Consider the following 15,314-nt stretch of genomic DNA (forward strand, 5'->3'; position numbering starts at 1 on the left):
TACAATGCATTCTTTAGCAGTCTGTCACATCATTGGCGAGTCTGTCTCTGACTCCCCCATGGTCATCCCTTCCTCTGTATCCACAGCAGGAGGTGGAGGCGGTGGCAGAGAAGAGACGTCAGTGTTCAGGTTGAGAAGATCTGGAGGGAGAGGAAGGACCAGAGCAGGGTGGAGAAAGCGAAGAGACGCCCGAAAGCCTTCCCAGGCAGCGATCTCGCTCTCTGTTGCTTTTACCTGAAGGATAAAAACACATCTCAGTTTGCTTTCTGTGTAAAGTAGGGATGCACCAATACCAGTTTGACCAGTATGAATACTAATATTTAACTACTTACGACACAATTACTTGTTAAATGCTATAAAGCCTAATTCATACTCTGTACCAAATGGTGTGTGAAGGCTATGTATAGTTTACAGTCTGCCTTTAGTTAGACACCGCTGACATAATTTGTACCTGTGGGCGATGTTGCGAATGCATAACATCACATAGACTAGAGTAGAGTAGAGTAGAGTAGAGTAGCATAGAGTGGAGAGTTACTTTATTAATCCCAACCTGGGTAATTCTGGTTGTAACAATTGGCCGTTTGTATCGGTGAGCTTTTTCACGCCAGGGCTCCATGTAGTATTTAGCAAACACCCAATAATGGTATTGGAATCAATGCATCCCAAGTACAAACCCTTTCAGAGGACATGGAAATCATCCTGTTTTTGTAGAATTAACTCAGCCCTTGAATATTGTTAGTATCGTTCAGTTTTAAACTTTGATCCACCTTAGAATTGTTCCATGAATGTGGTTAAATTATGAATAATTTATAAATAACTTGTATGGTCACTCACTCCAGCCTGCTGTTGTCTCCTGGACTCAGCCTCAGCAAAGGCAGTCTGTTGTAACTCCACAGGAAAACTGAGCTCATCTCTGACAGAAAATCAAACACAAGCACAAAGCAGCCTGGTCAGCAAGACCACCACAGCGCACCACAAATCTAGCAGTATTCCTCTTTGCTGTTTAACAGGAAACATCTTTGGGAGCAGAGAGCCTGTCTTGGAAGTGGTACATCTTTCTGTAGAACTGCAGACCTACTCTACAAGTTTATTTTATTAGTGAACGGTATATGAAGACATCAACAACACATCTATTACAATTAATACTAAAATAAAGACAACATAGGCCTTTGATATCTTACATGTCGGCTCTCTCCACCCTGATGCCCCAGCGACATGCAACAGCATCAACTGTTGTTCGTATTTGCTCTCCGATTCTCCGCCTGTGCTGCAGGGTGTAGATGAATGTATGCTGGGCAAAAATGTCCCTGATGGCTGCTTGGACAAGACTCTGCAGCACCATGGTCAGACTGGATAGCGCTGCACTGCACAGAGCCAGGTTCTCTATCTGGTAGAAGCATACAGCGCTCAGCTCTGGTCTCACCAGATCCTTTGTTACAACCTGTAAGCAAACATTCAAGAAAACACCAGTCTGTCTCATTTTGGTTTTCACAATATTTGAGCTTTCAGTGTTCCCCAAAACAAATAGTTCTGTACCCCATGAGGAGAGACCCGGAGCATTTTCAGACGGACGTCGACTATGTGGCACACATCAAGTAGAGGAAGATAGAACAGCAGGCCTGCAGAAAGAAGGAAAAGACATACTATATTAGATGCTGGTGATTACAATTCAATCAGATGTGATATATAGTCTGTTTCCTCCTTTCGGTTGATTGTCATTTTTGACTTTAATTTAGGAACGTTGCAGTTGAATATTCCTCCAAACAACACAATGAGTGGAACTCACATCAATTTCATGTATTTATGAATTTGATTAAAGCCACAAAACAGAAAGAAAGACAGAAATGAACACATTTCATTTAATGAAAACCTTTAGAAAATCTTCATTAATTGAATCACTTAATTTGAAAGAAACTTGATAATTTAAATAAAATGGCCACTCCAGCTGGCATAAGACTCAATATCTACCCTTCAAAATGCTTCAAAATCCCCCAGTGAACTTTCATAAATGACAAGTTACAAATTTTAAAAAAAATAAAGCCACAGTCAACAGCTGTTAAAAACAAAAACAAACAAATGAACAAAAATCAACATGAAACTCATCCAACCTGGACCCCTCGGCCTTCCACAAAGTAAGTGCCCCAGTCTGAAGATTACGGCTCTCTCGTGTTCCCTCACAATCTGTAAAACAGTTCCAACAGTCAGTGTGTGTGTGCATGTGATTTGAGCTAAGGCGTTCGATTAGAGGTGCAGATTTTACTTTGATGCAGAACCAGATGGAAACAGGGAGAAAAAGGAGCACTAGAACCAAGGCAATGACCATCAGCAGCCACTCAAAGACATCCAGGTTTTTGCGCTTCAGACCTGCAGAAATGCACATCACTTATTGAAAATAAATGTAACAATTGCACTAGTGCTCTGCAATGAAACTTCCTTGAAATGGATGAGAATGAATTTCAACGCTGCCTTCCATTACTTGAGATATTTGCATACTACAGATACCAGAGACTCCTGACACTCAGACTCACCGTCTTCCTGCTCTGCTGCTTCCAGGAGTCTCAGAGTTTCCTCTTTGACTTCGTCTCGCACACTATCAATGTCCACCACAGTGGGTTTCAACTTCAGTTCTTTGTCCTGTTCCATCTTCACCTCCTTCATCTCTGGCTTCTCCTTTTGCCTCCGACCTTTCCTCCCTTGGGCTTCTGGATAGCGACTTGACTTAGGAGCCCTCTGGCGTGGATTCTTTGGGGATGTATCAGTTTCCTTCTCCCTCCTGGGCAGTGGGTGGCTGATTTGGACGTCAAAGGACCTTTGCATGCTGGCTGGAGGTTCAGCAGTGAGTACCATAGGAGCAATGGAATTTCATTTTTAACAAAACAAATCAGAAGATCGACAAGTTGTTTTATGTGGGTGAAGGTCTGCTGGTGGAGTCTGCATTCCTTGTTCACGAAGCGAGAATGAATCAGGCGGATTGCTTGAACGTGGGAGTAGGAAGGCAGTGGGAGTGTCACTTATGGTACTGACTGCTGATAATGACAATCTCAGTGAACTTATGCAGGAATGACCTTCATTGTATACTGTCAAGGCACTGCTGTAAAATAACTTTAAGGAACTGATATGCTTGGATACATGATATGTCTGAAACAGCGAAAACGTCACAATTGCTACAATGCTGAATTCCATATTCAGTTTTTTTACAAGTTCAATTAAAAAAGAATAAACATTTTGCAACACTTGTTTTACAAGTAGAAGCTTTATTTCAAACATTTAAAAAACATAAAGAAAGAAAAAGAAAGAAAGACATAACATCTAAATAGATGTTTGTTAAAGATTTGTATTAATTTCACTGGAAATCTTTACTATGTGTTTCCTTGTATTGTTTTTTAATCTACACTAATTCAAATAATTTAGCAATATTTACAGTTAAAATAAGAAATAATCTACACCACTTGAATTGTGAAGAAGGTAGAGTGAAGTTCAGGGAGTCACTGTATGTTTGGGTGGGAATGTGCAGACTCAAGCTTTGAAGCGTTGATGTAGTGTTCCCTCCCTCCTCAGTCCTTAATTACTTTACTGAATATTTCTTGGGATACATGCAGACACCAAGTTGAACAAGCAAGGTGAGAAAGTATATCCCTCACATGACCATTAGTAAACATTGCAATGCCAATTAACTAAACGGTTACTTAAATTCTTTGGCTTTTTTATTTATTATTATTATTTATTTAATTTTTTTTTATCATTCAAGGTCATTGTAGGGGCTTGACTGAACCTTACAGGTTAAGGTTAATTAAGAACATAACAATGTCTGCTAATTTTTTTTGTAGTCTGTATTCAGTTTGCATCTGCTTCATAAGATGAAGTTAATGTTTGTAATCTCAGTTGCTTTAATTTTTCCAGGTTCCAGTTAGGTTGGTTGAACTAGAGTCCAAATACTTTTGGTTTCCTGTTCTCTTTAAATGAGGGTTCAATGCAAAAGAGGAGACTCGTGACAGCATCAGACATCATCACCCTTCAGCATGAGGCTCAGTCTGTAGCGGAGCCAGAGTGGGGGCAAGGGGGCGGTCGCCCCAGGGCCCACAAGGTCATAGGGCCCGGTGATGTATAGTTGTTGAGTTTATATACACTATATTCACATATAGAAATTATGCTCATCTGCTTCCATGCGTTCAATTGAAGTTGCAGTGATAAAAATTTAGTGCTTTGAACCAATTCTGCCCTAAAGTTTATCCTCAAGGTTTATTCTGATTTGAAAAAAAAAACGTAGTTGGTGCCACTGCAATCTGCAACCTGATATCAAACACTACATTGTAGGACTTACACAAATTGCCGCATAACATAAAATGCTGAATCAGATGAACAAACTGGTTTGAAGAAAGTTCTTTGACAAACATGAGAGTCTTGACTGGTCAGGTATTTTGAATGTGTTTATTGAGCAATATTTTTTATTTATTAAAAAACAGTAAATATACACTTAAATATGACCCTGAAATGTTAAGAAAAAATATAATGCTTTGTAAGTCCAGCTGTGTTTTCTTACTGAAATCTTGGATCAGCTGGGAGTTATACTTGGTCAGCAAATTGTGTGGAATGGAGCTGCTGGCAGCATCAGTAAGGAGCTGAAGGACAAGCTAAGAAAGGACACATTTCACCCTGGTTTAAAGTGTATGTCTATGAGGCAGTTATAGAAATAGATAAAACAATAATAACAAGTGGAACATATACTTCTGTAAAATAATATTGCCTGTGGCTTTGCTGCAGGAGCACAACTCCATATCTTGGTAGAAATTAAAACACAGCTTATGACATGTGATTTAAAGAATGATTACAACAAACAAAATCATGAAACCTTTTACCTTTTTGAAGGTTTTTGCCTCAAGAGCAGCAGATTATCAATCAGTCATGTGACCATTGAACACAAGACTTAAAGTTATAGATAAGCCATGACCCAGACAAGATCAATAATATCTTTAGAGATTTCTATCAAGGATTATACCGATCACAAATAGACACAACAGATGAGGAAATTAATACTTTTTTTAATGATATTAACCTTCCAAAATTGAAAGATGAAAATAGAATAGTGTTGGATTCTCCTCTTTCAGTGGATGAACTCCATAAATCTCTGCAGGATATGCCCAACAATAAAGCTCCAGGTCCAGATGGCTATCCAGCAGAATTCTATAAAGAATTCTGGACCATGTTGGCTCCCACTTTTCATAAAATGGTAATGGAAATAAAAAATAAACGAACAGTACCCTCAAATATGAACTTAGCCAAAATAACTTTAATACTTAAACCAGGGAAAGACCCCACACTTCCGTCCAGTTATCGTCCTATTTCATTAATAAATGTAGATCTCAAAATAATCAGCAAAGCCCTATCCAGAAGAATAGAAAAGATAACCCCGCTCATAATACATCCTGACCAAACAGGGTTCATTAAAGGTAGACATTCATCCACTAACATGCGCAGATTAATTAATATAATAGATTACTCTACAATACATAATCTAGAATCCATAATTATCTCTTTAGATGCTGAAAAAGCTTTTGATCGAGTAAATTGGAAATTTCTATTTGGAATATTAACCAAATTTGGGTTTGGAACGTCTTTCATAGATTGGATTAAAATCTTATATAACAACCCAGCTGCATGTGTGAAGACTAACGAGCAGACTTCTCCAAGCTTCTGTTTGCAGCGAGGAACCAGACAGGGCTGTCCACTCTCTCCCTCACTGTTTGCCATCTTTATCGAACCTCTGGCAGCTGCTATAAGACAAAATAAAGACATCAGAGGGATCCTGGCTAACAATAAGATAGAACATAAAATAAGTCTTTATGCAGATGATGTATTGCTTTTCCTGCAGAACTCTCCATCTTCTATCTCCCGGACAATCACACTTATTGACAAATTTTCACTAATATCTGACTATTCTATCAACTGGTCTAAGACTACAGCCATGCCTATAAACTGTGATTTACAAAGTATACCCAATGCTACAATCCAGTCTGGAAACATTAGATATTTAGGCATAAACATTTCTCCAAGGATATCAGAACTTTTAAAACTAAATTACGTTCCGTTACTGAAATCAACAGAGGATGACCTCTTACGGTGGAGACGCTTACCTATATCTCTTATGGGGAGGGTTGCCACCATTAAAATGATGACTTTACCTAAGGTTAACTATTTATTTTCAATGATACCAACCAAACCATCGTCTGGCTGGTTCAAATCACTGGACTCATACATATCTAAATTTCTCTGGAAAAATAAACCATCACGTATCAGTTTAAAGACGTTACAACAGACTAAAGACAGAGGTGGACTAGACTTGCCTAACTTCAGTAATTACTTCATAGCCAGCAAGCTGCAATATATCTCCAAATGGCTTAAACCGAACAATTTAGATGAGCCATGGCTGGATGTAGAGCAAGCATTATGTGAGGATCTAGTCATCTCTGACCTGCCATTCATCAGTCCCACCATCAAATCCCATCGGTGTTTTAAAAGTGTCAACATCAGTTCCTCTTTAATGGCTTGGTGGGACTTTCTAAAGCTAACCAAATCTTCTCTGATCCCGTGTAAACTCACACCCATCTGGAACAACCCGGACATCCTGCAAAACAAAAAGATGATCAACTTCACTCAGTGGAGAAATAAAGGAATTAGCCAGCTTGAACATATCATTGAAAATGGCAACTTTCTATCATTCAATACTCTCACCTCACAATATGGAATCAGCAGCACAGCATTTTTAGAATATCATCAACTTAAATCTATCATAGGTAAAAAGTATACCTTTAATCAACTGCAGGGACAGCTACCTCTCGGGGTCGAAGAATTCTTAAATCTCAGTTCCCCAAAGTTGCTATCAAAGATATATAAAATATTATCAAAGGTAGAAGATGAAATCTTCCTTCCGACCTTAAAATGGGAGGCTGACTTATCTAACAACTTTGACCAAAATGCGTGGTCACAAATATGTTTAAATACTTTCAAAATGACAAAGAATTCAAATATACAACTAATACAATTCAAAATTCTGCATAGAATTCATTACACAGGACGAAGGATGTTCCAGATGGGTCTATCACAATCTGATATCTGTTCACATTGCAATGATAACATGACTGACAACTACCTCCATGCCTTGTGGTCCTGCACACCAGTGCAGAGGTTCTGGCTTCAGGTGTGTGAAGACCTGTCAACATGGTTCACATGCAATATCCCTGCAACTCCCACACTGTGCCTTTTAGGTGATCTGGGTGAAATTAACATGTCGATAAACTCTGTCTACATGGTTCTCACCATCTTGTGCATCGCAAAGAAAACTATCCTTGTAAATTGGAAATCCAGAAATAATCTGAGTAACAGGCAGTTCAAGAATCTTCTATTAGATCATATCAGCTTGGAGACGATGTCTGTCTGTTCAGAGGATCAATCAGCTGAATCTGGTTCTCTCTGGTCCCCTGTGATCAGCTCCATCACTTAATGTAAGGGGAAGATGAGGGCCTCTCCTCTTTGAGGGTCGGTGGTTGGTGGGGGGGGCCTGATGGCTGCGGGTGGTTGGCACTGTCTTGGGGTCGGGATCTGGGCTACTTCGCTGGGGGCTGTCTTCGTGTTCGGTTTGGATTGGGGGTGGGGGGGCCGCCGGTTGTTGGGGCTGTCTGGCGGCGGTGGGGCGGGGGCCCCGGGGGGCCGGGGTCGGCGGGTGCCGGTTCATGTCCGGGCGGCCGGGGTGTCCTGGGGCGGGTGTGGCTGGGAGCCCTGGGCCCTGGTGCCTGGGGGCTCTCTCCTTCCGTGAGGGTGGGGGGCTCGACCTGGCTGGGGGGGCCGGTCGGCTCGGGCGTGCTGCCGCGGCCTGGGTCGGTGCACGCCCTGGTGTCTGGTTGCTGCCCCGGAATCCAGGGCATCGGGGCGGGTGGTTGTGGTGGTGGGGGGCAGGGGGGTGGGGTGGATGGGTGGGGGGTGGCGGGGGGAGGTGGGTGGGGGGTGGGGGACGGGGCGGGGCGGATGAGGGGGTAGATAGGGGGGTGGTGGGCTGTGGGGGTTAGGGGGTTGAGGAAGGTGCGTGTACGTGTATGTGTATATGTGTGTGGGTGTGTATGTGTGAGTATGTATATATGTTTTTGTATGTGTGGGTATTTATGTAGGTGTATGAGAGTGTGTGGGTGTGTATCTGGATATGTATGTGTATGTGTGTGACTATGTATGTGTAAGTGTGTATGTGTGTGTGGGTATGTATCTGTGAACGGGGTATGTATGTGTGTGAGGGTGTGTATCTGTAAGTATGTATGTATGTCTGTACGTGTGGGTGTATATGTGTGGGCGATAGGAGCTATGTATGAGAGAGTGCGGTGTCCTGTGGGGGGGGGCCCCGGTGGGCCTGGGGGCGGTGGGCCCTGGGTCTGGGTCCTTCTGCTGCCCCCTGTCTGTCCTCACCTTCACTCCTCCTGATGCATGATGGGTGTGTGCTTCTTGGGTCGGTGGCTCTCTGGCCATGGTTGCTGTCCGCCCTGGTCCTGGGGAAGGGGGGGGGGGGGGGGGGGGGGGGGGGGGGGTGGCGCTCCTGGCCCTGTCCTTCATCGGGGGGCTCCTGGGTGGCGGGGGTGCTGCGGCATCCCCGGACCCCCTCTCCCCCCGCTCTCATGCACACACACGTAGGGCTTTGGGAGGCGGGCTTATCAAGTTGGGTGTGGTGGAGGGGGCCATCTAAGTGGCCCCAATCACTGCACGCTTCGGTGGCTCGCCTCTCAGTCTTAATTGCACTTAGTCATCTAACACAACCAAATACATACAAACACACACGTCGGGGGGTCTTGGCGCGCTGTGTCGGGGGTGGGGCTGTTCAGGTAGATGAGACTGCTCGTTTGGCCTCACTCGCGGCATGGTGTGGTTACTGCCCCTCAAATTTTAATCGCAAACAACATATACTCCATCAACACTCACGAGACGGGGGGGGGGGGGGGGGGGGGGGGGGGGGGGGGCAATGGGGTCTTCTGCGCCCCCGTTTCCGGATTCCTTCTGGTGGGGGGGAGGGCGGGGGGGGCTGTTGTTTTCCCCACAGGCCGGGGGTTTGGAGCGGCTGTGGTTTGGGGGGCTGCTGGCTCTGGGGGGTGCATACCTGTCTGCGGCGGTGGGGTGGGGAGGTGGGGGCGGCAGTTGTGGGTGGTGGGGGGTCCTGGATGTGGGGTTCGGTGTTCCCTTGCCTTCCGGGGGGGTCTCCCACAGGATGTGACAGTTGGATGACGCGGGAATGTGAGTGTGTTTGGGGTAGGATGGACTCTGTGTGTGTGTGTGTGTGTGTGTGTGTGTGTGTGTGTGTGTGTGTGTGTGTGTGTGTGTGTGTGTGTGTGTGTGTGCGTGCTTGTTAGCGTGTGCGTGAGAGTGTGTGAGTGTGTTGGAATGTGAGTGTGTGTGTGTGCGTTTGGTTTAGGGATGAGTGGTCGTGTGTGTGCGTGTGTGCATGTGTGTGTGTCAGTATGAGTGTTGGGTTGGGGCGGGGGGGGAGTGAGGCGGGAGAGGACAGGGGGTGGGAGGGGTGGGCCGGGCGGTGGACGGGGGGGGGTGGGTTCCGGGTGGGGGTCGTGGGGTGGGGGTGGGGGGGGTGATGCCCTGGATCTCGGGGTGCGTGGCCGGAGCACTGGGGGGTGTACTGGCCTGGGGTGGGTAGCCGCCCGTGTGGGCTGGTTCTCCCGGGTGGGTCATGGCCCTCCGCCTGGGTGGGGGGTCGGCTCCTGGGCTCTTGGGCCTTGGGCTCTCGGCCCTGCCCGCCCCGGGCGTCCGGCGCCCGGGGTGGACCGGCTCCTGCCGGTCGTGGCTCCGCGGGGCCCGGGCCCCGGGACTGCCGGGGTCCCCGGCCGGGGCTCTCCTCTGCCCCGTTTCTGGACCGGAGCGTGGACGTCTGCCTGGGGGGGCGGCTTGGATCCGGGCTCTGTGATGTCCGCCGGCTGTCTGGGCTCTGAGGGCCTCTCTGGCCTGCTTCTGGCCTTCTCAGAGGTCAGAGGTCATATATGCATGATCACTATCACCATCACTGTCACCATCATATTCACATGATCACGTTGATCTTTAATTACTCTTCACATACTCGGTTACCTTGTCTTCTTGTGGTGGTTAGAATAATGGTGATCTGTAGCAGACCTCTCTTGATGCACGCCCCGAGTTTACTACTAGTTACGACTAGCTATATTCAAAAAAAAAAAAAAAAAAAGGGTTTGTGGTGTCCTTGCATTTCCTTCCTCCCCTACACCTCCTTTTATTTTTGTGGCCTGGTCTGTTCATTAATATGGTTCGGAAAAAAAAAACAAAAAAAAAAAAAACAAAAAAAAAAAATGTATGTATGGTTCTGTAATTTTCTGTGTTGGTTGTCGGCTCTGTTTTGGTGTTGTCTAGATTGGGGTTTGGGATTGTTCTAGGTTGCGTGTGGTGCGTCGACAACACTGTTTTGTATTGTGACTTTGTACATAGGTTGTGCGCCCCCCCGTTCTCCCTCTCTTTATCTTCCTCTCTTTCTGTCCCTGCTCTCTGAGCATTTCCGTCCCGGTCCTGTCCGGCAGCCATGCCGGATGCCAGCTTTAAATAAAGGCAGCAGCAGGAGGAGACTCAGTCTCCTCCTGCTGCTAATATTAAAATCTGTTCGGATAGTAAAAGGCTACAATCATACAATATTGCACGCCCCAGCTGCCGAACAGGACAAGGGAAAAAAAAAAAAAAAAAAGTTATAGATAAGAATTCTGTAAAAATTTGTCAAGTGCATCAAAGTTTATGAAATACATGATTACATTATTTGTTCATTCAGAATTTTCTGAACCAATTAGTGTCTCCTGTTATCAGTTTAGCTTTTTACAGATCATTTAGAAGTCATTTGGTCAGTCAATATATAAATTAAAGCATTTCTCCCTTTAGCTCATTTAGAAGTGCACCAGTTAAAATGAATATCTAGAAGTCAGTTTTAAACAATCCCAGATGATTATGTCTCAGTGGGTGCATATCAAAATGCTCTTTGCTGCTCTTGTATTAATTCAAAGATATTTGGTGAAGATTTGCCTCTGAAACAGTGTGGCTTTGTCAATATTCATTGATTCTATTGACAGTCAAATGATCTACCCCACATGCACCTGGCAGGGGAGGTGACAGTAGAAATCATTGCATCAACCTCACAAAAACACTCTCAACCAGTCAGATGCTCGTCACTGTCATTGTGCCTGCATGGGAAAATATGTTAATATCAGAGGATGAAGTTATGACAAGGTCTTCATGGGGCTCCTGTTTTGTGAAACTTTCTTTATACAAAATCACAAATTTAAAATGATCACTGCAACACTGCATTTCCTCAGCTCACTGGAGCTGTCACCCAGATATGATTTTTCACATCTAAAGATTTTGAAACAGAAACATACTTTTTGGAGGCTTTAAAAGAGGATGTGGTTCATGGACAACCCAAAATATATATTATAAGTTGCAGGTCTATAGATATTGTCTAACATGAAAACACAAAACATGACTTTCCACTGTAAGCCACTAGAGTGAGCTCACGTACCATTCCACAGTTTGAAGCTTAACCTTGTGATGTCTTCTCGTTTGCATTCACCCCCTACCCAAACAAAATGAGAGGTAAATAAATGAATAAATAAATAAATAAATAAATAAATAAATACAACACAATAAGTAACATTTATCACATAATCCTATTCATATTTTCTGGCAATTTTTTTTTCAAATAAACATGCACACAGATATATGGTAAACCATGTGTTTTAAAAAAAAGAATAACAAGTGTAAAATACGTTTAACTGAAATGTGGGTGAAGTGACTCTTTCCACACCAATACTTTTTTAGTAGGCTACACTGTCAGAGGTACCTTGTTTTGTTCGCTTTCCATTATACAGAGGTTTTAATCTGCCTTTCACTGTATTTTTACATGGACAATCAAGCACTTTCGTTCAAGTCACAGATGAAATAACAAGAAGAGCAGGCTTGGTGTCATTCGGTAACTAATACACTATCTTTTATTTGTTTCTGGAGACAGTGCTCTCCTAACCTATCATGTCCTCTTTAATCTAGTATAACAGACAATTTGTAGGTCTCCATCAACATTTTTTTCCCCATTTCTTCCAGGATTTGAAAGACAGGTTGGTTTTAAAGATGAAATCAAGTTCATTGCAGGTTGTCGTGAAAGCCATGATGAAATGGAGGCTTTTGGGATCAATCACATTTCAAAGATCTAAACGTTTCATAACACACTTTGTTATTTTGAACATATGAGTACAGCTGTGATGCTATAGCTAAGAGGATGGTGCAAGCTGTAATGGCAGTAGTACACACCCCCAGGTCCTGTTAATAATTTCTCCCACCACAAAGTGCACCTTCATTACTTTCTGGAATTACACAATTGTGAGTCTGTAATTCGTAGATACAAAGTTTCCTGACAAACGTAGCTGTTTAATCTCCTGGTGGTGGGTTCTTGAAGGTTCTGTATTTCCAGGGGCTTTGCTTACAGTGACACATAAACAAAAAAAAAATTCTTTGAAAGATTTTTTGGCAAGTCTATCCTGCATATGTGTTTCTTTGAAATGATTACCTCCGCCAGGAGGTTATGTAATCACGTTCGTTTGTTGGTTTGTTGGTTTGTTAGCAACATTACGGAAAAAGTAATGGACGGATTGCAATGAAACTTTGTGGAAAGATGGGTCTTGGGCTGACTTAGAATCCATTAGATTTTGGTGATGATCCGAATCACTGTCTGGATCCAGGAATTTTTTTTAAGGATTCTTTATCATTGAGAGATAGGGCAGTCTTTCACATAGTTGGGCAGGCCCGTCGACAGGGGGGGACAAACACCTGATTCACACAGGACGCGCTGCGCGCGGAAGCAGCGCTCCGCTCCGATCACACCCCCGATCACAATGTTGTTTTATTATATATGGTGTTCCTATTGTTGTTGGTGACTGATTTGAGCTGTGGCGGAGGTCTGTGCTCTCTGAGAGCCAATTTCTAGTTTCTTATATTTTAATGTGGATCCGGTGTTGAGGCGAGTTCATTGAAGCTAAAGACTGCAGAAAATGCAGCATGGCTGCATCATAGTCATGCCTGCAGCTGATCAGCATCCTGATCTTGACTTTTGTTTCAAAGGCGGCCATCCTGAGGGCATCATCGAGTGGAAGAAAATGTCAAAAGAGAGATGTGGTGAAGACGAAAACAATGGTTGGGGCTGCTTTGCCTCTGAGGCTGGATAAAGACAGTGAGGGATAAGCACTCCATGATGGCCACATTGATAAAGTGTTGAGACTCTGAGATGGAGGAAAAGAGAAAATGTAGAAATTAAAGTCAGTTAATTTAAACAGGAAGTGTAGGGGTAGTTTGATTACAGCCTGATTTCATTTTGGGGATGTTTTTGTATTTTCTGCGGTAAACTGAATTATATGTTTCACCATGTGAAAATCAACAATGTTAAAATAGTGTTGCTCTGGGAGTGAACCACCAGTGTCAATCTGCAAGAGAATAATTCAATCATGAAATGTCTTATATTAATGTTAACAGCGCAAAATTAAGTCAATTAAGCGTCTGCGTCATATTGAATTAATTTGGAAAGTAATATCTATCTTGATGAATAAATACACAAAAAGTTTATTTCCACACAGTAATCAATATGTTTACGAGAGACATCAATAGCAGACTGCCTTCAAGTTCAACTCCTTGTTTGTAATTTCTGAGTTTCTCTAGATCCACCCCTTAATATTTCCACTGGTTTATATGCTTATGCTCTGACTTAGAAGTCAAACTCATTGTTTAACCTTGATAAAGAAATATTTCAAATTATTTAAATGAATACATTAATTTTTCATCAGCGCATAAAATATTTGTTGCCAGTTTTGAAATATACATTCACATTAACATCAAACCAAAGCTAATTTTAGGTCAGTTTCTCTTCACAAAAGGAAGTGAAGGGTGGGATTATATCACAGTTTTCCCATATTTGAGCTGTGACAGAAAGCATTGCTCATATGTTTTTTGTTTGTTGTTGTTGTTGTTGTTGTTGTTGTTGTTGTTGTTGTTTTTGTTGCAGATATAGGGCGGGACACTTTGAGACAGAAGTAAGGAGCATGACTGAGATTGCTGCTGACAGACCGGACTATAGAGATCACTACTCTCATCACTTCTACAGGGATCGTTTGCCTCTTGATCAACACCACAGATCAAGAGAGGCGGAGTGTCAGTGGGACAGGTCTGTCCAGCAACCTCAAGACTGCAGTCGTGGCTGCGGTTCGCTTCATAGCCGTCACAGAAGACACTGATCCAGGGATGATAGAGTTTTTAAGCACAGGGTGTTTGGTTATTCCCACCAAAATGGATAGCGGAAATGGCATAAGGAATGACTGTCACCCTTTAAAGGACTGGAATTCCTCCCAGACAAGAGATGAGAGGAGTTATTTATTGATATTGGATCTTATTTTCTTGACTTCTTGACCTCCCATGTGGCTCTACAGCTCATAAGTAACCAAGATGTTATTCAGACAGAACTACTGAAACACACAAGGAGAAGATGAGATGGCACCACCACGCTGATTCCGAGTAGCACAGCTCACAGCAGTGAGCAAAGGAAGCAAGAGATGCTGTCAGGGTCGGTGGAAGGACTCAAAAACAGGCACCCAGAATGAATGAAAACTCCTTTATATAGTCACACGAGGAACACAGAGAAAACCGGTACCAACACACACTGACGCAGCATCCACATCCAATAAGCCAACAACCACGCACAGGGAGAGCAGGGCTTAAATAGAGAGACACAGGTGCAACACATGAGGCTGGTGAATCACAAGGGAAATGATGATTGGACAAGTTGAAAGATTGAAGGAGTGAGTTGAGGTGAGGTGAGGGAAACAGGAAAAGTCAAGACCACAGAGAGGATGGGAGACAAGAAGGAGGCACATAGAGACACTCACACACATGGCCCAGAAGGCAGGGAGTAACACAGAAAGGCCAGGCAGACTAAGGGGACCACCATGGGAACCAGATCTAGGAATGAGACACAGAACAAAAGGGGAACACTGCCACACAGACTACGCTGACGGCTGGACAACAGGAATAAGCTCACATCATTATAATAAATTGTGGGGGGGTTATGTTAGAAAAAAATAATATCTAACTTTTGTGATGGACCAGAAAACACCAACTTACTGTGGTGATCTCTTGGGGTGTTTTCATTATCATCTGTTCAGAACCATGAACAGAAGATGAATTACTAATAACGCGTAAATTGAAACAGTTTAATTTTATAAATTCACTTCAATTTGGTGATCCAGAGG

The 15,314-nt window shown here is 43.4% G+C and overlaps 1 protein-coding gene across 1 annotated transcript; it reads right to left on the reverse strand.

The window, feature by feature from the left end:
- Positions 1-24: 24 nt before the first annotated feature.
- nphs2 (NPHS2 stomatin family member, podocin) lies at positions 25-2,847 on the reverse strand. The gene is made up of 7 exons (XM_030083517.1): positions 2,529-2,847; positions 2,261-2,364; positions 2,109-2,181; positions 1,537-1,619; positions 1,182-1,441; positions 835-913; positions 25-234 (listed from the first exon to the last, which is right to left on the reverse strand). Exons 1-7 carry the CDS (start codon positions 2,845-2,847, stop codon positions 25-27), a joined length of 1,128 nt encoding a protein of 375 aa, XP_029939377.1.
- Positions 2,848-15,314: the final 12,467 nt, after the last annotated feature.

The sequence above is a fragment of the Salarias fasciatus genome, chromosome 23, assembly GCF_902148845.1.
Source record: "Salarias fasciatus chromosome 23, fSalaFa1.1, whole genome shotgun sequence".
NCBI classification, from domain to species: Eukaryota; Metazoa; Chordata; class Actinopteri; order Blenniiformes; family Blenniidae; genus Salarias; species Salarias fasciatus.

Coding starts and splice junctions, on each gene's coding strand:
- nphs2 (XM_030083517.1), bottom strand. CDS start 2,847: ATGGTACTCACTGCTGAACCTCCAGCCAGCATGCAAAGGTCCTTTGAC. Junction 2,365..2,528: donor AGCAGCAGAGCAGGAAGACG/GTGAGTCTGAGT, acceptor GCATTTCTGCAG/GTCTGAAGCGCAAAAACCTG. Junction 2,182..2,260: donor CCATCTGGTTCTGCATCAAA/GTAAAATCTGCA, acceptor ACTGTTTTACAG/ATTGTGAGGGAACACGAGAG.